Genomic DNA, 22,947 nt, shown 5'->3' on the forward strand with positions numbered 1-22,947 from the left:
CTGCTCATATCCAGGGGTTACGACCACCCTGCAATCCATCAGAGGTGGCCATGCTTGCACACTATAGCAAAAAGTTCTGGCTTATGCAAGCACGACCACTGCTGGATTGCAGGGTGCGCGTAACCTCTGGAAACAAGCAGTGCATAATTTGATGGAAAAAAATGACACAAGCCAGCAAAGGAGGGAATATGGACAATCGCAATACATTAGTAAGTGCCTTGTAGTACAAAACAATCCACTTCACAGGGTTTCACAACTGTTCCATTTTTACTGTATCATAAAAGATAAGTCAGCCAAAAGGTGACCAATTTTGACCATTTCGGTACAGCTTCATTTGAAAAAATATATCTGACAGTTTAGATTTTCTCATCACTGGTTGAAACTATGACTGTATTGCATGACTGGGAGATAATTTACCACGTTACACAAGCCCACTCATTGGTCAGTTTAGTCTGACATGTTGACTGTTGTATCCTTCGTACAAAGCATCTGGCCTAAGTTTCACTGGCTGCATTCTGGACAATACTTAAAAGGGGTTCTACAGTTTGTTTAAACTGATGATCAGCATATGACCGGTGGGGGTCCGACACCCGGGACCCCCACCGATCAGCTGCTTGAGAAGGCAGCGGCACTCCAGCAGCGCCGCAGCCTTCTCACAGTTTACCGCTGGCCCAGTGACATCACGACTAGTATCAACTGGCCTGGGCAGGGCTAAGCTCCATTCAAGTGAACAGAGCTTAGTCCCACCCAGGCCATTGATACTAGTCGTGACGTCACTGGGCCTGCGGTAAACTGTGAGAAGGCCGCGGCGCTACTGCCAGCGCCGCTGCCTTCTCAAACAGCTGATCGGCAGGGGTCCCGGGTGTCGGACTCCCACCGATCAGATGCTGATGATCTATCCAGAGGACCGACTATCCAGATAGATCAAGAGGACTGACTAATAGCATACAGCCTGATCTTAATAGGGACATATCTGTAAAAACACTTAGAAATCTTACCACGTGGAGAGTGCAGGATTAAAGCAATATGCTTTCCCATTAGACAGGCTTAGTACAGGTATACCTCTCTGGGTAAGTAATGTTTGAGAAACCGTCAAATCACTCCCTGAGTCAAAAATAGTGGTAAAAAACAATATATTAAGAAAGGAAATCGTGGCATTTTATCAATTAAGGTGAAGACCTCTATAATAATAATAATAATAATAATAATAATAATAATAATAATAATAATAATAATAATTAAATAAAAAATAAAATGGTAAAAAATCTGAACAGTATAAAAGTGGTTACCTGCTAAAATAGGCAATAAAGACTCATTCTTTACAACAGATTTCTGATTCAGGACATCCCTACAAAAAAAAAGATAAAAAATATTTATAACTGCTACACAATTATATACCTGGAATCTCCTATTACACTGCAATGTATATACACTATGGTAAGCAAGCACCTTAGGCAAAACTGTTCTTACCATACAGAAAGAGCAGCTGAGGATGTAAGAGCCATGACAAAACGACCTGTACATTGTACAGTAGAGATTTGGGAAGGTAGAATGATAGGAGGAAATACTCGTCTGCCACTACCGGAAAACATGGATAACATTCGCTTCTCACAGGCTACACATACCAACTCACTGAAAAAGAAAAAAAATTGTTCAAAATATATTGCATGCATAATATTGTTAGGAGGAGAAAGCCATGGGACGCCACTAACCTGCTTCCTGCTGCTGCAAGAATGCGGCTTGTGAGCACCGTTTTCCACTCCTTCCCTTCTCGGTTACACTTGAGCTGACTTAGTTTTGATCCTCCTACTGTCCGCAGATCATTCTCTACTTCAATGTATATTGAGGGATCTTGACTAATCTGAAAAGTTAAGCAAATCATTGGCACCCAAGTACTTATGCTTGTTTTAACTGTATTTGTTTGCAAAGCTAGTTCTATTCTTGTCCATTTTCAGACAAGAATAGGCAGTTCTAACAAAGGGCGGGACTTGCTAATCCACAAAATACGGACAAAACACACACAACTGTCATCCTTGTTTTGCAATTTGCTGACACAGTTGTGTGAATGCCCCCAATATGTAAAAATGTATAGATGACTGACCTGTAAGGTAAAGGACTTCTGAATGGCTGGTATCGGCAGTCTTACTGATAATGCTGGTGTAACACATGTTAAGTCCTTCTCGGATGTTGAAGCCACCTGAGACTGGTAATAAAAATAAAAAAGAATTCGCAGACAACCTTTAAAATGAGAGATTAAATAAAAAGCAATGCTGGGGAATAAGCCATGACCTCCTCCACAAACTCCAGCTCTTGCTGTATATTCATTTATAGCCGCTGTTTTGTGGATTATTGGCCTTTTGTTTTACCTCCTTCATTTCTTCAGAAAGATACTGTGTGTTTTACATTGGCAAACTATGTTATGTTCAGGAGCATTTGCACTGTATATGCCGAACATAAACACAAGGGGGAGATCTAATGGATCAAGTGAAGATTATGTCCCCCTGGATTATTTATTTTCATTTATTTCACTAAATTTCTTAATGAAATATAAAACAAGTAATTAACTATCTACATCAATCATTAATTCATTATCACAAAAAATAGTAGCAGATGTTAAAGACCTTTAGTGAAATAAAGTGAAAATAAATAATCCCCACGAATACGATCTTCACTTAACAATCCAATATATCAATATCACTGTGTCCGGAAAGTGTCTTGATTTGCGGCAGTATTTGTGGCACACGCCTGCTGCTCCAAATATATGAAGTGCATGGGCCACAATTTTATATCATTTTCAACATGCTAGACATGACTTTCAGAAAGACAACTTTTCTACCAATCTTTTCTCCCGTCCTACTTTGTGTCTTATTTTGTCAGTCTTCCACAAGTTTTGGTGTATCCTGCCATCAAAACGTATAAAATGGACTATGCCTTCTCCCTTGATGTGACACTGTCCAATTAATGCGGACCACTTCACAGTAATTCAGAAGACATGATGTTCTTGCAAGACTCTTGCGGGATCAGCCTCTGTAAGCGAGCCTATCCGGAGCAGTCGCCATTGTGACTGGAGGTGAAGACGCTCTGGAATAACTTGTTGACACTGGATGACCTTGCGAAATTTACCTAATCAACGCCATATCTTCTGCATCACTGTGAAGCGCTCCAAATTGACTGGACAGCATCTCACTTGAATGAGACTGGGCTGTGTAAGGCCGAATGCACACGGCCGTGTTTCTCGTGAGCGGTCCGTGATAACACGGGCTGGATTCCTGCTGGGAGCAGGAGCGCACAGCGTCATTGGTTGCCATGACGCCGTGCGCTTCCTGCTGCCGCCGCAGTACAGTAATACACTGGTATAGATCATATAGGTATATGGATCCATACAGGAAAAAAATGTATGGTTTTGCATACAAGTTTAATCATTTATTTCTACAATTGCATTCAGAGTTTCATTTTGTTTTTCCACACAAATGCAATTAGTTTTGATGATTTTCTTCACAATTGTGGAAAAACAATATAAATCTCCTAGCAACCATCAGTGAAAAACACATTGCATCCAGATGCCTTCCATTTTTCAAGCAAGCCCCATTAATTTCTATGACGACAGGGGTGATTGAAAAATGCACAATATAGATATTTCATGAACGCAAAGATGATGCGTGTACGCTCGCTCATTGGAAATTAGCCTTAGGGTTGTTAAAGGGAAGAGAGGAGAAAGCAGCTGCCAGAACAAAAGTATCAGGCAAATAAGGGGGAGAGTCGGGAGCTCCCTCTGATCCGATATTGATGACCTATCTTATGAAAATCATGAAGAAGCCCTTAAATATATCTGCCAATAGGTGTCAAAAATACAGTAATATGTCAACTACTGTCATAACTAATATGTACGTTATTAACTGTTAATGTATATCTATTATTGAGATGAAAAACCCACGGCATGAGTTTGTAGTGTTTTTTTTTTATTTTTTTACACACCTAAGGGTCCATTCACACGTCCGCAAAACGGGTCCGCATCCGTTCTGCAATTTTGCGGAACAGGTGCGGACCCATTCATTTTCAACAAGGCCGGAATGTGCTGTCCGCATCCGCATTTGCAGATCCGCACTTCCGTTCCACAAAAAAAATACAACATGTCCTATTCTTTCCGCAATTGCAGACAAGAAAAGGCATTTTCTACGAGAGTGCCGGCGATGTGCGGTCTGAAAAATGCGGAATACACATTGCCGGTGTCCATGTTTTGCAGATCCTCAAAACACATACGGACGTGTGAATGGACCTAAGAAAGAGCTTTCTAGTACAAAAAGCTCTCTGATGGCCATCAAATGGTTACAAAAAGTAAACACTTTATACTTACTTCGCCAATTCCCCACCGCTGCTGTTTTGATGATGCCTGGGTCCCTGCTGCATTGCACTTCCTACTCCTATGTAGACAGCAGGAAACAACTGGACAATGCTGCTCAGCCAAATCACAGGCTAAAGTGGTTCATCATCACTGCAGCCAGTGATTGGCTGCAGTGTCAAGATAGGAGCAGGAAGTGGAGTGCCAGGGGGAAATCGGGCGCCATGAAAATGCCAGTGGATTGGCAAGGCGAGTATAAGAGTGTCTATTTATTTATTTTTAAAGTGTAACTGCAGTTTCATTTTTTATACTGTAATTGTACAGTGTACCTTACAGTATATGTGCATTTGTGTTTTAAAATGTAATCATTTTCTGTTTTACATGATAAACTCCCACAAATGTGTGCCACTTTACCATTGTGCAGCCCTCTCCCCGACGTCACAAAGCTAGAGAGCTGTAATCTCGCAATGCACAAGCTAGCGTAGTTAGTTTCCTGAGGCTGATGCCAGCACAGGGAAGGAACATTATGCAGACACTGCGCATGCGCTAGTTCTTAGCTTTGTGACGTCGGGGAGCAAGGAGGAGATTCGGAGGATGCGGGGCGGTGCTGGGCTCAGAGTCAGAGAACGCTGGACTCATCTCTGACAGGACTCATCCAAGGTTAATTTACATATCTATAAAATCGTTTGTTTTTACACCATAAAAGCACACAGAGCTATGGGGACTGGGTATTGCGGATGTGCTAGCGGCCATCTAGCAGCCCATGTCCTCAGCTCTATACACAAAATCCAGGTGACAGGTTCCCTTTAAAGACTGTACAGCACTTTACATTTCGTTGCCCATTGCACAATTGGTGGTGTTAATAAAAACAAAGTTCCAGTAACCTGCACAGCGAGGGAAACGGACATAAGCCGAGAGTCTTTTCGAGGTCGCCCCTTTTTTCTTTTCTCTCCAAGGTCTGTATCCACTTCAGCTTTTCGTTTGGTGAGAGACTTAGTTGCAAGATTTTTTTCTTCACTGTCACTACTGCTCTCTAAGTCACGAGGCTTTGCTTCTTTTGATGCACTATGATCTTTTGGTCTATTCAAGGTAAGAAAATGAAAAAAACTGTCATAAGCTAGTTTCACACTAGCGGCAAGGAACTCTGGCAGGCTGTTCCGGCGGGTGAACAGGCTACTTTCACACTAGAGTTAATATTTTCTGGTATTAAGATCCGTCATAGGGTCTCAATACTGGAAAAAAAAAAAAAACGCTTTAGTTTAGTCCCCATTAATTGTCAATGGGGACAAAACGTAACAGAACAGAACTGAGTGCTCCAAAATACATTCCGTTCAACTCTCATACCGGAGAGCAAAGCTCAGCATGCTGCAGTTTGCTTTCTGTCCTGGGATGCGGAGCAAGACGGATCTGTCATGTCCCACAATGCAAGTCAATTGGGACGGATCAGTTTTCTCTGACAATAGAAAACGGATCCGTCCCCCATTGACTTTCAATGGAGTTCATGACCGATCCGTCTTGGCTATGTTAAAGATAATACAAACGGATTCGTTCATAACAGATGCAGATGGTTGTGTTATCAGTAACGGAAGTGTTTTTGATGAAACCTTCCGGATCCAGCAAAATTGCTAGTGTGAAAGTAGCCTTAGCAACACATACCCATCAGGCATTTCACAGAGACTAACGATAAATAAAAATATGATAGAATTTTGTATCGATACCGTAAATTTTTAGTTTTTTTTACCGGTCATTAGCGACCTGGTTCACATGTGAAATTCCTGTTGTCCCTGAGGTGGCTTTTGATCGTTCAGTGAATCGAGAATCAAGTGCTTTCATGGGCTCAATCTTCGGCTGGGCAGAGACGCTTGTGGGCGTTGAAGAAGCAATGGGAGCAATGCTTGCACTAAAATGAAAAATTGAAGACATTTTATACCAGTTTCACAGTGGGGTTTTCTGGATTATGGCCCTTTTTATTATCCCTCGTGGCAATGCCAAGTTATAAAATGTATGGACAGGCTCATGTGTGCACGTCACTGCTGGGTCATGTGCACCTTGAGGAGACATCACTGCAGAGTATGATTATTATTTTATTTTTTTTCTTCATCACTAATTACCACAGTCTGCAGGTGATACGGTAATTAAAAAGGTCAATAATTCTGGAAATCTCCTTTAAGGGATTCTACAGTTTTCTAGAGATCCATACATAAATCTGCCTATTCTGTAGAAACTCAAGATGTTCTATCCATGCATTATAATCACAACAATAACCATAAACGCTGTGCTATAAATGTCACCTATTTACCCCCTACCATTACCCCTCCCCCCCTTGCTGAGAGAGGAGAGGGAGAAATGCTGCTGCAATCTTAGGTATTTGGTTGGTATAGTGTATATTATCGTCCAAAACTATTTAATATTTTACACAAGGAACATTTTCCCTCAAGATATGGATTCACAAGATAATTGGATCAATTTTACCACATTGAAGAATTCCGCATGACTAGGAGAGACAGGAGAACTAGCCGTTCCCAGTCCATGGTTTGCACCATTATACATGCTCTTATTTCATGATACCTCTCTTTGTTGCCAGGTTCTTCTGATGGTTTTGCATTCCCTGTGGGTTCTAGGGTGGATTTCGCCCCTAAAGAGCTGTTGGTGTTTGAATCCAGGGATAAGAGCTGCTGGTTGCTCTGAGATGACAGCATGGATCCTGCGACTGACCCAGATATAGGAATACTATTGAAAAAAGCTGTAGAAAAATCCCTGAAAATACAAATAGCCAGAGTAAGAAATATATACAACATCGTGCAGGATTTACTACACATAGTCAATTAAATGATTGAGATTTAAAAGATAATGCTAAGTTTAATATTTCATACAAACCCAGTGTCCAGCTGGGCAATGCACAAAGGGGTGATCCTACGCCGTCCATCCGCTGTCCTAGTTTCCACTTGTTTCTTTAAAAGGTTCTATTGAAAATAATAATTCTATATAATATACTAATAAAATACAAGGTTTATTTCAGTGAAGCAAAGAAAGCCGCTCTAGAGAAAATGTCCTTTTTTAGACAATTTGGACTTGAAAACAGAGAAAGAAGAATAGGCAAAATTAGACCAGCCGTCTCCATGGATATCACATTCAGCATGGAAAATGTCTGCGCACAGATGACTATAGGTCTGCTAGTACTGAAGGTCAGACCCATTTTAATACCAGCCGAAAGGGTCCACTAAGTAGACAGAGAAGTGACACTGAAGGGGTGGGCATGGGCAAGGAGGATACTAATGACACCTAAAATGATGAGCCAATACAAAGTGTAGCCGACTGGGTTTTGTCATTTGTTTTTTTTTATGACCAAGTATAAAATAATAAAAATTAAAATGCATGCGGTGTGAGTTCTAATGATGGGGTCCATCATTAGAACTCACACCACATGCATTTTAATTTTTATTATTTTATACTTGGCAACAAGGAATATGTCTGCCTGGCATCTCAAAATGTTCACTACAGTAAAACTTACTTACATGCTTAGAACAAGTTGAGTGTGTTAATAAGGGGTTTCTGGAAGTTAAATCGAACCTGTCATGTTGAACATGGTGTCTGAGCTGCAGGCAGCATATTATAGAGCAGGAGGAGCTGAGCAGATTGATCTATTGTTTTATGGGAAAATATTCAGTATAATGGCTTGTTCACACAACCGTGCTGCGTTTTGCGGTCGCAAAACACAGATGCCACCCGTGTGCTTTCCGCAATTTGCGGACGGACAGCCCTTTATTGAAATGCCTATTCTTGTCCGCACAACAGACAAGAATAGGACATGACATAATTTTTGCGGGGCCACAGAACTGAGCAACGGATGGGACGAAACACGGACTGCTGTCCGCATCTTTTACAGCCCCATTGAAGTGTATGGGTCTGTACCCGAGCCACAAAAAAAATGCAGCTCTGAAGTGGAACCAAACCACGGTCGTGTGAACAAGCCCTAACTTGTAGTTTACTGCTTTATATCTCTGCTCATTCTGGGCTTTGAAGTCAAGGAGGTGGTCCTATCAGTGATTGACAGCCTTCCCTCTGTGACCATGTATATGGAGATAGCTGTCAATCACTGATAGGACCGCATCCTGGACTTCAAAGCCCAGAATTAACACAAAATTAAATTCATGAAATACATGTTATACTGACCCTTTTCCCATAAAACTATACATCAAATCCTGATCTATAGCATGCTATCTCCAGATTATTTTGCATTTTCATGGTGAAAGGTTGCCTTTTAAATATTGATTACCTATTTTCAGGATAGGTCTCATCAATAGCGGATCATTGGGGCTCCAACTCACAGCAACACCAATGATCAAATTTTGGATAGGGCTGTGGAGCTCAGGGGTGTGAAGCAGCCTCTTCCTCAGCCTGGGATGTGAAGTCTATTGATCACAATGCCTTTACGCAGCTTAGTCTCAATTAAAGTGGTTGTGTCACAACCATATTCTATACAGCACCTGGATCTAAATACTTTTGTAACTCTAAGTAATTACATATTAATTTAAAATAGTCACTGAGCTATTCAATAAAATCTCTGTATAGCATCACTTGCGGTTTGTTCTTTTCCTTTTTTCCATCTCACTGAGCTGGTTAAACGTTTTTAGTTTAAATCTTCAACTGCCACCAGCCATATGTTCTGTTAGAAGCTGTGGTAGTTAAAGATAGAGAAATGCAGCAGAAAGGATACACCCCCTGAGCTGCCAAGCTGAAGATAATCTATCTCTGGACCCTTGTGCAGTACGGGGCTGATTCTAGCTGTGTTAGAAAGGTATTGTCATGTACTATATGATGTCCGATTTTTACATTTTTAATATCAATCAAACCCCTTTAAGTGAATGAGACTGCACTGCAATACCAAGCACAGGCACTACACAACATCCGAGCGCTGTAGTCCCTTCAAACAATTGATCGACAGGGTTGCCGGGAGTCAGACCCACACTGAAATACTGATAACCCAGCTGTAGGATAGTTCATCAATATTTTAGTAGAAAAAAAACTAACAAAAAAAAAAAAAACACCTTTAACAATTTAGTGCCACTAATTAAACAGCAGCACGTTTTGCATATTTGACTACAGAAGCATTCATTCAGTGAATGTGGCTGAGCGCGATATCAAGCACAGCCTCTATTCAATGTATGGTGCTGTGCTCGGTAAGTTGCGAGAAGGCAGCAGCGCCTTCTCAGACATTTGAACGTCAGGGGTCCCACGTGTCGGAACCTAACTGATCAGATACTGATGACCTATCCAGAGGATAGGTCATCAGTTAAAAAATCATGGGAAAACCCTTTTTAAAGGGTTATGTGGGAATTTGATATTAATGACCAATCCTCAGGGTAGGTCATCAATATGAGATCAGCGGGGATCCGACTCCCAGGACCCCAGCCAATCGTCTGTTCGAAGAGGCCGCAGCGCTCCGTGAGCACTTAGGACCTTCCCTAGGCCAGTGACGTCATTGCACATCAGTCATGTGGCCTAGGCGCAGCTCAGTCCCATTCAAGACAATGTACAGCGCTGTGCTTGGAATGCTGTGAAGGGACTTCCAGGAGCCCCGCCGTTCTGATATTATGTCCTATCCTTTGGATAGGCTATCAATATCAAATTCCTGGATAACCCCTTTAAAGATTTATGGATTTATACAGCCGTATACAAAAAACAAACAAAAAACAGTGGTCTTGCAATTTCATACCTTTCTGATGTCCTCCAAGCTTTCACCATTTACCATGCTGGCCACTTTCTGCACTGGGATATCTTTCTGCACAGATGTTGCATGTTCCCCATCCAGAAGTGAATGCTGCTTCTGTTGAAACTTTAGCATTTCAGGGTTTTCAATAATTGTGTTAGGCAGCTGGGACTCAGTTGTGATGGCAAGACTTTTTCCATAAGTGCTTTGGTGGATGTGATTCTGCAATTATTGATGCACAATAAAAATACACAAAATGAGCACCTTTCTAGTTTATATTAAAGCTACAAAACAGCAGATAAAAAGCAAATAAATAGCAAGGCATATTTCAATACCTTCTCCTCCTCGCTCAGTGGGTCACCCAGCTCATCCTGTGAGAAATCCAAGTATGCAACTGATCCATCCATAGAACACACCAATATGCCAAGTCCATTTAGGGTCCTGTAATCCAACCAGACAACAGGATTTTGCCACTTGTGATATTATGATGAAATGTACAGATTGGCAGCAGTGATTGAGTGATAGGATAAAAGCTTCTGTTACTGCTCCAGAGGTTCAGATATGCCCTTGGGGCTAGAATGACTGGAAGGGCAAACCTTTTCCTCTTTGGTTCTTTATTATTCTATATACTCATAATCTTGAAATTCATAAATTTACACAACTGTATATGTTTTATATAGAAAATATATATTTGTTAATTCCAATATGAAGCTGTTCTAAAAACCTCTGAGAAAAATAACAGCAGCCAGTTTATCAAAATAATTCAGACGCCATCACTGCTCAGTACCCATATAGGTGAAAATAGTGAACACTAATATATTTTATTTAAAGCGTACCTGAGGTTAGTGTAATGGCTGTGCTTTTCTTTGTACAACTGTGAAGGAATAAGTCTTTTTTGGCCTTCTCGAATGTCCCTTTTTAGCCATATCATTCCCCTCTTCATCTGCACAACTAGATGCATTTCACTCAGAAGCAGGGGCCGTCGCCCTTATCTGAAATCTGTCAGCACTACACTGCTGTGACATCCTTTCCCTTACTTCCCACTATGTTTGTTTTCAGCTTTGGAGCTCACAGATAAGGAGGGGGACATCACACTTACAGAAAGGCAGGAGGCTATTGTAATCTTCAAAAGCAGTGTAGAAGCAGTTTTTTTTATCAGGCTCAGGATCTCAGCTAGCTCTGACATGCCCCCATTTCTTGTGAGTTGTCTTCTGTCTCCATTACCAAGGATGGTAATAGAGAGGATACCAAGGATCTTGCCCGATAACAGGCAGTGGACTGCAAATTAGGTCAAAGTGGGACCCCTAGTGGCTGTGAATTTACAGCTTTTTTTCAGGTGGAGGCAGGCATATTTTTTAAATGAAGCGATTTAGAAATTTGCTAATTACACCATTCTCTATTAAATGACATTGTGTGAAAGTACAGTGACTGCGTTCACCACGGTCTCTGAATTGACTGATTCAATCCGTATATGGAAGTCCATACAGTGTAGAGATCAGCTTACAGCAGATAGAGACCAGATGCTGCTCATCTAGTGATTTATCCCACCCAGAGCTGCATAGTATTTCACCTGATAATACAGCTCCGGCGTGATATAAATCACACAGTTGTAGCTGCAACCGCATCTCATCTCTGCCTTCTGTCTGCTTCAGCAGTTCGTTCTCCTCCCCTCTCCATAGGTGTCAATTCGGAGACAGTGAACAGCATGAGCCCTTGTAATCACTTATACTATTGAATTATACAGAAAAGATACAGTAAAGTGGTTGAGTATACATTAGTTACCATGAGATGTCCATTATAGACTTGTCAAAAAGGTCGTGGATCACCACCAATGGTCTTTTAAGGCAGGTAAGCTGCAATAGAGAGAAGTATATAAATCCAAAGAAAATACCCTTAAGGCAGGTTTACATGGCCCTATGGAGCAGGCTATTGTCGGGAAGGAAGAGATCCCTCCCGACAATTGCCTGCTCGATAATGGTAGATCAAACAATGCATTTACAGGCAGCAATCACCTCCACTATATGTGGAATGAGCAATGGCTACTGCAGTCGCTCTTCCCCATACAGATTCATCGTTTCAGGGCAGCAGATCACTGTTCACATAGCACAATCTGCTGCCCAGAAATAATTTAGGTGTCCACATGAAAGACTGTCTAACCCGGTGAACAAGCATTTCACACGATCATCTGGTGATAAACGGCACCTTTTAACGGGCAGATTATCAGGAACAAGTGTTCGTTTGACAACCGGGCAGTGTAAATTCACCTTTATGTTAATATGCAGTTCAATAAATAAATTATTAATATGTGACTAACATCGATAAACAAAAAATCTTGCAAACTGCAGAAATGCTGGTGGGAAGAGCCTAAAACACCAAAACCAAGATTCGTTACGCAGTCCATCCACACAGTCTGTCATTGAAGAGGGTTCAGGCTACTGCACATGCATACCCATAATGCTCCACAGCAGAGCAGGGGGAAGACAATATGCAAATTATCTGCAATATTCTTCAATGTTGCCATGTGTTCTTCATTGGCTGGTGCAATGTTTTGGGCAGTAAGAATTCTGATTTTGGTGATTTTGTATATGCCTCCTCCCAAAATGGTTTCTAAATATTAGACATATTTATATTTAAAAAAATCAGGAAGAGGGTAAAGGCAGTCTTGCAGAAATTCTTAGGACGGCTGAAACAGCATGTGTATACCTTCTTCTGGCTGAATTGAGTGCATCCGTTTCTTCTGTATCAACCGTTTCTTTTGTACATAAGGGGGTTTTCTGATTTTTGATTTTTTTTTTTACTGATGATCTATCCTCTGGATAGGTCATTAGTATCTGATTGGGAACCCCCGTTAAATCAGCGGTTTGAGAAGGCACGGGCACTCCTGCTGTGGCCTTCTCATAGCTTTCCCTAGGTCCAGTGACGACACGTTCTTCGGTCACAAGGCCTAGGCGCAGCTCAGCCTGATTGAAGTGAATGGAGCTGAGTGCGATACCACGCACAGCCGCTACACAACATACGGCACTGTGCTTGGTAAGCTGAGAGAATGCAGCGGTGCTCACAGGAGCACCTCTGCATTCTCAAAACAGTTGATAGACAGGGCCCCGGATGTCGGCCCCCCACCAATCAAAAAATCTTGAAAAACCCTTTTAATGTATCTGTGAACCAGGGATAGATTTCCTTACCCAGACAGACAGTGAGCGGTCCTTGCTCCCCACTGCACAGCAGCAGTATGGACAGCCGGCCTTGCTTGAGCTTCCATTTTTTTGTTTCTTTTTAAAGATTTTTGGATTAAATTTCTGTTGGAAGAAAACACAACAATATTTTAATGCTATGAAAGAATTAAGTTTCCAGTATTTAAATGGTGCTAGTAAACCTGTTACTTACTTATTTTATTCCAAGGGTGTGAATCAATATCTGATTGGTGGGCGTCCAACTCCCAGCACCTCCACCGATCAACTACTTCTTAAAGCATACCGTGCACAGCGCCGTACATTGTATAGTGGCTGTGCTTGGTTTTACATTCTAGGCTCATTCATGTGAACTGGACAGAATTGTAACTAGGCCTATGAACATGACGTCACTGGCCTAGGAAGAGGCCGCAGTGCTCACTGCAGTGCCGCGGCCTCTTCAAACAGCTGATAGGCAGGGGTGCTGGGGTGATAGTTGTTTTTAACATCCCATTTAAGTACTTAGCATAAGGTTGGTTTTCCGATATTTTTTTGTTACTGATGACCTATAATCATGATAGGTTATCAGTATCGGATCGATGGTGGTCTGACACCTGGGACCCTCGCCGATCAGTTGTTCACCCAGGAACTCTGCTGATCAGCTGCTCACAGGAGCACCGCTGCCTTTCTAAAAACAACTTATTAATAAGTGGGGGGGGGCGGGGGGGGGGGGGGGGCTTGGCAGTGTCCGACCCCTACCGATTTGATACAGATGAGTAGTTAATTCCTGGAAAACCCTTTTAAGATTACCAGAAAAAAGCTGCACTACAAAAGATATGGCAACATGTAACTTTTGTTAGGTGCAGAGGTTACCGAAAGACACCAAGTATATTTATGTCCCTTTATGTACACCTACAGACTGCCACTATTCACACTAAAGCCTCATTCACATTTCTGTTTTTCACCGACGTGTGCCATCTGCATTTTCTTAGAACAGCAAATGTACCCATTGACTAATGTGTCTGCTCACATAGCTTTTCTTTTTTGACTGTCGGTCAGTGAAAAATAAATACATAAATAATTAAATCAAGGAGACATGCGCTACTTTGGTCTGTGATGCGGACCAAAGATGCCCTCAATGAATTAGTGAATCTGAGTCAGTGAAAAAACATGGTTGGCATCCGTGTCGCTTCTGAGTTTGGTCCGTTTTTCACTGACCACTGATGGGAAATGCTTTGGAAATTAATTTTCAGCTGAGCAGTGTCTGTGGAAAACAGATAACATACAGAGGGCAAAAAACTGAACGAGGCCTAAAGTAGGAAATAGATTTGGTGTATAAAAAAAAAAACAAAAAAAAACAAAACACAACAACAACACAACAACGTCTCCCTGACAGTATTGCAACCAAAAAGGAAATGTCATCAGAATTTGACCAGTTTTTGTCTGGCCCAATAACTTCTTATCTATTGTGCTTAAAAAAGAAATGACAAGACAGGAAAGCTTCATTAAAAGGCGTTTTCAGGGACAAATATATTGCTGACCTATCCACAGGATAGGTAATCAATAACAGATTGGTGGGAGTCCAACACCCGGCACCACCACAGTTCAGGAAGTAAGCTGTGTACGGAGCCAGAACACAAGTGTGTAGTGCCCATCCTCAGGTATTGCAATTCCTATTCAAGTGATCGGTCTCCAATACCCTAGACTGGGAAAACCCCTTTAAAGGGGTTGTTCAGCCATTTTTAAATTGATGGGATATCCTCATGCTCACGGCCGAACTAACTCTCGCATAGGCGCAGTACCCACTGAGGGCTGCGCCTGTGCGATCTGCAGGAGACTGAGGGCAGGAGCATTATCCTCTTTACTGGGCATGCGCCGAGCCCAGTGACGTCCGATGCTCGCTCTTCCCTGCTGACTGAGGGAAGAGCGAGCATCGGACGTCACTGGGCTCGGCGCATGCCCAGTGACGAGGATGAAGCTCCTGCCCTCAGTCTCCTGCAGATCGCACTGGCGCAGCCCTCAGTGGGTACTGCGCCTGTGCGAGAGTTAGTTCGGCCGTGAGGGAGGGGGAGGAGAGGCTGTGGGAGGCTGGGGGCGGTTAGGCTACTTTCACACTAGCGCTTGATCGGATGCGTTCATATTAATGCAGACGGAGGCTCCGTTCAGTACGGATCAGTCTGCATTAATAACTTAGGAAAATTTCTAAGTGCGCAAGATGCCTGAGCGGATCCGTTCAGACTTTCAATGTAAAGTCAATGGGGGACGGATCCGCTTAGAGATTAAGCCATATGGTGTCATCTTCAAGCGGATCCGTTCCCATTGACTTACATTGTAAGTCTGAACGGATCCGCTCGCCTCCGCACGGCCAGGCGGACAGCTGAACGCTGCAAGCAGCGTTCAGCTGTCCGCCTGGCCGTGTGGAGGCGAGCGGAGCGGAGGCTGAACGCCGCCAGACTGATGCAGTCTGAGCGGATCCGCATCCATTCAGACTGCATCAGGGCTGGACGGAGGCGTTCGGGTCTGCTCGTGAGCTCCTTCAAACGGAGGTCACGAGCGGACCGACGAACGCTAGTGTGAAAGTAGCCTTAGACAGTCGCAAGGAAGGCGGGCTGGGCACTGTAAGAGGGGCGTTACTGGGCTCACTAAGGGGAACAAAACGCCCCTCTGGGCACCTTCAGGGCTAATTTGCATAACCATAAAAGTCGATTTTCACAGAAACTACTGGACGGATTACAAGATAGAAGAGCACAGCCTATTCAAGGTAAGCTGTGCTGCATGACTGCTTTAAAATCCAATTTTGGGTTAGGGGAGGTGACAGAATCCCTTTAAGTATTCGTGCCAAATATTTGCACTACTCAAATGCACAACTGGGTTTTAGCATATGACTTGTATTTTATCAGTAAAAAAAAAAAAATGAAAAAAGGGGGATGCTTACGACTACAGTGACAGCTTTCCGATGGCCTACAAAGTCCATGTTCGTTTTCCAACCATCACGCTCAATAATCTGTGCTGTAGGACCGGAGTTGTTCATTGCATGAGCAGATACTAGGTAATGTCCATCAGGAGACCAGCTAAGACGCAAGACATGGGTAGTTCCTCCACACTGCAAAGTGCAAGACTGCTTTTAGCAAGTGGTTATGTGGAATTTTGTGACGTTGTGATCATGATATACCTGGTACCTCATCAAATGGCTTAGTGATACTAGTTTCTAGCTGCCAGTCCATGGTCCTCCAGACTTTTAGGCTATGGTCATCAGCTTGAGAAGCAATATACTTCCCCACAGGGTCCCATGTAAGTCCTTTAACCAGCCCCGAATGGCCCCTCAACGTGGCTATAATCTCTGCAAGATAACATCAAATACAAACACTCTAAAGATGGATTCACACATATGGTATAAGTGCTGCCGGTTTGCCCCAGTGGATTTGCTTGCAGCAAATCAATAACATTTTACACTACAACCAAACTTTAGAAATCTCATCCACGGGCTGCAGAGAAAACTCGCAGCGTACTTGTGCTGAAGGTCCTTAATCTGCGGCATGTAAATTCTACGCTGTCAGTTTAAGAATAGGACATGTATAATAAATTATATACATATATACACACACACATACATATATACACACACACTTTTTTTTATTTTTTTCTGGGAACGGAATTGCGGGTCCGCAATTCCGTATCCGGGCAGAACATCGTGCTGCCCCATAGAAGTGAATGGGTCCGCAATTCCGTTCCGCGGAACGAAACTGCGGACATGTGAATGGACCCTAACTCACGGTTTTTAACCTTTGCAATACAAAAGTTAAAAGCAGTAGAGAAAATGCTGCAAACCCAGCATTGATGCTACTACGAAGATCAGCCCATTTCAGGTGGTTTTTGCACTAGTATTCCTCCGAATCTGCTGCACATTTTCCACAGTGGACTTGCCACAGGTGGATGCGTCCTGAAAATGCCTCAAAGTGGTTGACTAAATAATTAGGGTCAGAAATTATGTATATTCAGCCAACCTACCAGGAAATTTAAGGGCATTCCATATCACAACGGTGTTATCGACACTACAAGAAGCCAGCCATGCATCATGTGGAGACCATGCGACATCCATGACATCTAAAAGGGGTTGGAAGACAGTGAAATTCAAGGTTAATCAAATAAAAATAAAAAACCACACAAAACTACAGAAGGTAGGGCACCAAGTCACTTACCTCCTGTATGATTCCTGAGAATGGAGAGGCAACGCCATTGCTCTACATTTGCCAATTTGCTGCTGGAGCCAAAAACAGTACTGGGTCCGATGTATCTAAGACACGAGCACAAAGCAGAACAGCTTCCTATAGGTTTCAGGAGGAGGCAGGATACACCATGCATTCTAACAAGCAATACTGAACTAGGACAACTAGGATTTCATTCAGGAGATCCATTATGTTCTGCTTCCGCAGAGGTCCTGGGACTTGTTCAGAGATTATGACACAAGAGCTCATCAATGTCACTGCTAAAAACCCTCCGTACTTTAATACCGTATAGCCAACGCACAGTCACTGGTCTTATCTGGCACGCAGCGGTTATGAGGACTGTATCCGATATCTGTATGTGTACATATACAGCAATGCTAACGATCATCCTATAGCAGTGATGGCGAACCTTTTACGGACCGAGTGCCCAAACTGCAACATAAACCCACTTATTTATCGCAAAGTGCCAACACTGCAATTTACCTCGAATACTACAGTCCAATATAGAATATCTTCCATGTACTTTATCATTTATCTACAATAGCCTGCTTACATTCCATGTGCTGCCTGTGCTGTTCATAGTGCGCCTGCGCTGATGACTGACAGGAGGAGTCTAAGGCATATTGGTACACCATTGACTTTTTCCAGGGTGTGGGTGCCCACAGAGAGGGCTCTGAGTGCCACCTCTGGCACCCATGCCATAGGTTCGCCATCACTGTCCTATAGCACTGACAGGCTATGTTTTATTTTGATCCCTGTATGGTTTCAGGTAAAATCTAATGGCTCGGGGAGAAGTGTCCGCTGAGTGGCGGTCCAATTTGATTGGCAGGTGCCTCCTTATTTGCATATAAGGGTACAATCAAGATGGGCCAGGCAGGGAGATGCTGAAGGGAAGCCTCCAGTGGACACTTCTCCTCAGGCCACTCTTTTTTTTATTTATTTTTTTATTAGATTTTCTCTGAAACAACACAGCAAACATATGGGGGAGAATTATCAAAACTGGTGTAAAGGAAAACTGGCTTAGTTGCCCATGGCAACCAATCGGATTCCACTTTCATTTTCCAAAGGAGCTCTGAAAAATAAAAGTTGGAAACTGATTCACTCTTATCAAGGAGACTGTGATAACATGAATCTGCTGGCAGAAAGTGGCTGAAAGATGCTGCACATTAGGCCTCATGCACACGACCGTTGTTTTGGCGGCTCGGATGCGGACCAATTCACTTCAATGGGGCCGCAAAAGATGCGGACAGCACTTGTGGTTCTGCATTTGTCAGCATCCGATCTGATCAAGAACCGTGCCGGCGATCTCTCTGGCTTCCTGGAGATGAGTTCTCATTACAACCTACCACTACAGTTCACCATCTGAAAAAAAAAACTTGTAATAACCAATTAACTCCAGTACAAGCCAGGGTGCAGTTGTCCTGAGCTCACCCAGATTTCTTCCACACCATGATGAGCTTGTCATCTCCTCCGGACGCTAAATAGGCTCCATTGTTGGACCATCGCACGCAGTTCACACAGGCTGAAACAGAGTGTACGCAATTATTAATCCAACTCCATAGTGACAGCACAGACTGCTCAGTGCGCTCTTCCAGTGCCAGTCACCATCCCTGGCTTCTTGGACACCATCTTATATCTTGCCTCTTGCTCAAACAAGACATGTGAACCCCCAGAGCAGTTATCTGCCATGTAGGATGGTACCTAAGTGGTTGTCCATCTGGCACAGCATCTTGGGAATACTTTCATTTTTCTCATCTTCTTCCTTAACAACAGGTGGCATATTCCATATGACAACTTTTCCAGAATCTTGCCCTGGGAATGGACGACATTATTGAGAGAATACTGGTGCATCTCAATATGAGTGTTTAACCATATTGGTATTAAAATCTATGAGCACATCTGGATCCCTTATCTCTGGTCTCCCGACAGCTCATAAACACTCACTCAAGCCATAACCTTATCAGTTTGGTGAGAGGTTAGCTATAATGACTGTTTATGAGCTGTCAGGAGTGAAGCGATAAGGGCTACACATCAAGCCCTGATGGGGTAAGTGTGAGGCAAAGAGCAATAGTATATCGATAAACTGAAGACTGTAGAGGAAAAAAAACTGTTCAAATGTTTTAATAAAGGCCAATTTAAAATTTTTTTAACCCAAAATGAGTTAAAGGGGTTTGCTTAGATTTTTCTTCTTTTAACTGACGACATATCTTCCAGATAGGTCATCAGTATCTGATCGGTGGGGGTCCGACACCTGGGACCCCTGCCCATCAGCTGTTTGAGATGAGACCAGTGCGCAAAACCTGGCCTTCTCTCAGCTTTTCCTAGGCCATGTGAGGTCACATGGCCTAGGCGCAGATAAACCCCATTGAAGTGAATGGGGCTGAGCATGGCTGTGCTTGGTGAACTGAGAAAACCACAGCGCTATTGTGAGCGCTGGTGCCTTATCAAACAGCAGATCGGCGGGGGGTCCCAGTTGTCGGACCCTCATCGATTAGATAGGGATAACCTATCCAGAGGATAGGCAATCAATTAAAAAAGATAATCTCTGAAAATCCCTTTAAAGGCTATGTAAACCTTTGGGGGCAATTTCTTTATCTACTGCATTGTACTCATTTTGATTTAAATATATATATTTTTTAATTGGTCTTTATTACAAATATGGAGCCCTTTTCTCTGTACAGAGCTGAGATGCTCTAATAGAGGGATCTGAATGTACTCTCTGCTCCGTCAGCCAGCTAATCTGACAGGCTCCTTATCTGTGATCTCTGACATTATAAACACTCATTATAGTACTACACTACGTTTTCTCATCCTGCAGAGTCCAGCAAAAAATGTATATGGCAACAGATATGGTTTTTTTTTCCCCGCAACAGAACCTTAGGGTCCATTCACACGTCCGTAGAATGGGTTCGCATCCGTTCCGCAAATTGCGGAACGGGTGCGGACCCATTCATTCTCTATGGGGCAGGAATGGATGCGGAATGCACACAGTGTACTGACCGCATCCGCATTTCCGGAACGCGCCGCCGATCTTCCGGTCCGCGGCTCCGAAAAATAAAAAATAGAACATGTCCTATTCTTTTTGCAATTGCGGACAAGAATAGGCATTTCTATGGGGGTGACGGTCAGGTGTATTGGGGATCCAGTCTGGAATAACGGATCCGGTATTTACATTTTTTCAAAGTCCAATAGTAAAAATATCTCCTCCTATATCTCGGCGCATGCGCAGACCGGAAAAACGGATCAGGCGATGCGGCAATTTCTGGAACACTTGGTACCGGATCCGGCAATAATAGATCTCTATGGAAATGAATGCAGTATCCGGCAAGTGCGGTTTTCCGGGATCTTCACCGGAAAAAATACCACAGCATGCTGTGGTATTTTTTCGGTCAAATACCGTACAAGGGACGAAACTGAAGACATCCTGATGCATACTGAACGGATTGCTCTCCATTCAGAATTCAATGGGACAAAACTGATGCGTGTTTTTTTTTCCCCTGGTATTGAGACCCCTTCCCGGATTTCAATATCGGAAAAGAATAACGCTAGTGTGAAAGTACCCTTACCCTGCCCATACACAATGTAACTATACGCTTCACCCATACTCAGGTCCTAATGTGAGCCAAAGCCACGCACAATTTGCCTGCTGTACAACAGTTACTAGACGCCATCACCTCTTCTGCATCGCAACCGTAACCACAATCCAGCCCGACAACATGCAGCTAAAACCTGCCCCTGTATACGCCAGGCAAACAGTACCAGAAAACACACCTTGTCCTCCTGTAGCAAATTTTGTGCCATCGGGATGAATGTCCACGGAAAAGATTGGTTTACCTAAAATCAGAGAGAGGTTTTCAGGTTAATTCACATGACACAAGAAACGCGATATTTGTCATCCGCCGCAAGGATGGAGGGCGACCCCGACTTAAAGCTACAAGAGCGTCCACACTGGTGACCCAGAGTGATGGACAGTGCCCGGAGGGAGGGAGGTAGGTAGGTACCACCATGCCAGGTGTTGCATCATCCTGTACAGGTGACAGCTGCTTGTATGGGGACTATTCTGATCACACAGACATCATAGAGAACTCCTCCTGGCAGCAGTGACCTCGCCCATACAGGTATCTATGGCAGCCTCCGTGGGCACTGCAATGCCTAGACTGAAACATGACACACAGACACAAGCAGGCACATTCCCATTCAAAGTCAAGACCGTTAAAAGTTGCGAATAATTTAGCGAGCGCTCCAACTTCTGTGGCCCCCGGGGGCCACTCTCTCCCACCTGCTGGCCCCCCTCACCATTGTGATTAACCCAGGTGGGTTTCAGAAGCTTCATTGTCCCGCTGTGCCCGGAGCAGGGTGTCAGCTCCGGCCGCCCATTGAGCACCGGGGCTCTCCCCTGTGCAGGCTTCTCGGAGCCGCCTCTCAGCGCCGCTCCATCCCGCTCCGGCAACCCGCACCAAGACCGGAAGCCCGCGGGAAGTAAGGTTTAAAAATGTCCTACTGGAAACATAGACCTGGAAGCAGGCGTTCCTTGTTAAGAGCTGTGTAGAGGGAGGGACGCCGCTGCCGCGGACACCAGCAGAGGCTCCAGGGGGCTGCTCACACCTCAGCCTGGGGTACAGGGCAGAGCTGAGGGGTCACTTCTGGCGGGGGGGGGTGCTGCTCTGTGGTATAGGGGTGGCCAGTTTACTAAACGACATCAGTTACTTCAGAAATGGAAATAGTTTTGGAGATAAAGTAGTTCTTAAGGGGAGGAGACCTTTTTCTGGACTTCCTTTCACTAATCTTCTAGACTAGAGGACCACAACAGTCAGCCTCTCCTCAGCCCAAAATGGCCACTCAGGCAAGTCACTTAGGTTGGACTTGGGGCACAGTCACACGGTCAGGTTTCTGGATGCAGTTTTGGAAGGAAAAACTAGGTGTAAACTCAAAAAAAGAGAAGTCGTATCTGTCCTTTATACTTTCTCTCCTTTTATGATCCACTCCTGGTTTTGGCTTCTAAACCTACAGGCAGAAACCTGACTGAGTGGATGTACCCTAAGGGTCAGTTCACATTGAGTTTTTTGTGGGTTTTCTATGCCAAAAACACCTCTAAGGCCTCTTGCACACGAACGTGCCGTGTTTTGCGGATCCGCAAAACACAGATGCTGTCTGTGTGCCTTCTGCAATTTGCGGAACGGAACAGACGGCCTATTATAGAAATGCCTATTCTTGTCTGCAAAAAAAAAACGGACCAGAATAGGGCATGAGCTATCATTTTTGTGGGGCCACGGAACGGAGCAACAGATGCGGCTCAGATGCGGAACCAAACCACGGTCGGGTGTAGGAGGCCTAAACAGCCTCTCATTCGTTTGAATAGGAGGCAGCATATTTTTTTTTGTTTGTTTTTTCCCCCTAAGTGGAAGGAAGAAGCCTCGTGCTTGGTGCAGAAAATTTGCTAATTATCCCATTGAAAAGAATGGGAAGCTGTTAAAAACAAAGCACACACTGTGTCTGCATGTTTTT

At 43.6% G+C, this 22,947-nt stretch overlaps 1 protein-coding gene across 1 annotated transcript in view; it reads right to left on the bottom strand.

Annotated features, from left to right (window-relative positions):
• The window catches only part of LOC122924462 (protein HIRA), a 42,845-nt gene extending 20,913 nt beyond the window's left edge, over positions 1-21,932 (bottom strand). The window contains exons 1-21 of the mRNA XM_044275557.1: positions 21,739-21,932; positions 21,214-21,276; positions 19,144-19,254; positions 18,874-18,964; positions 17,416-17,510; positions 17,225-17,320; positions 16,396-16,556; positions 16,152-16,319; positions 13,232-13,345; positions 11,832-11,902; positions 10,385-10,490; positions 10,056-10,271; positions 7,217-7,302; positions 6,908-7,096; positions 6,081-6,239; positions 5,224-5,419; positions 2,102-2,203; positions 1,713-1,861; positions 1,471-1,632; positions 1,290-1,348; positions 999-1,104 (exon numbers count right to left, since the gene is read on the bottom strand). Of these exons, the coding sequence (XP_044131492.1) occupies positions 999-1,104; positions 1,290-1,348; positions 1,471-1,632; positions 1,713-1,861; positions 2,102-2,203; positions 5,224-5,419; positions 6,081-6,239; positions 6,908-7,096; positions 7,217-7,302; positions 10,056-10,271; positions 10,385-10,490; positions 11,832-11,902; positions 13,232-13,345; positions 16,152-16,319; positions 16,396-16,556; positions 17,225-17,320; positions 17,416-17,510; positions 18,874-18,964; positions 19,144-19,254; positions 21,214-21,276; positions 21,739-21,775 (2,537 nt within the window). The 5' untranslated portion in view covers positions 21,776-21,932. The remainder of the gene's footprint in view (positions 1-998; positions 1,105-1,289; positions 1,349-1,470; positions 1,633-1,712; positions 1,862-2,101; positions 2,204-5,223; positions 5,420-6,080; positions 6,240-6,907; positions 7,097-7,216; positions 7,303-10,055; positions 10,272-10,384; positions 10,491-11,831; positions 11,903-13,231; positions 13,346-16,151; positions 16,320-16,395; positions 16,557-17,224; positions 17,321-17,415; positions 17,511-18,873; positions 18,965-19,143; positions 19,255-21,213; positions 21,277-21,738) is intronic.
• Positions 21,933-22,947: the final 1,015 nt, after the last annotated feature.

This window comes from Bufo gargarizans, chromosome 1 (genome assembly GCF_014858855.1).
Source record: "Bufo gargarizans isolate SCDJY-AF-19 chromosome 1, ASM1485885v1, whole genome shotgun sequence".
Lineage (NCBI taxonomy): Eukaryota > Metazoa > Chordata > Amphibia > Anura > Bufonidae > Bufo > Bufo gargarizans.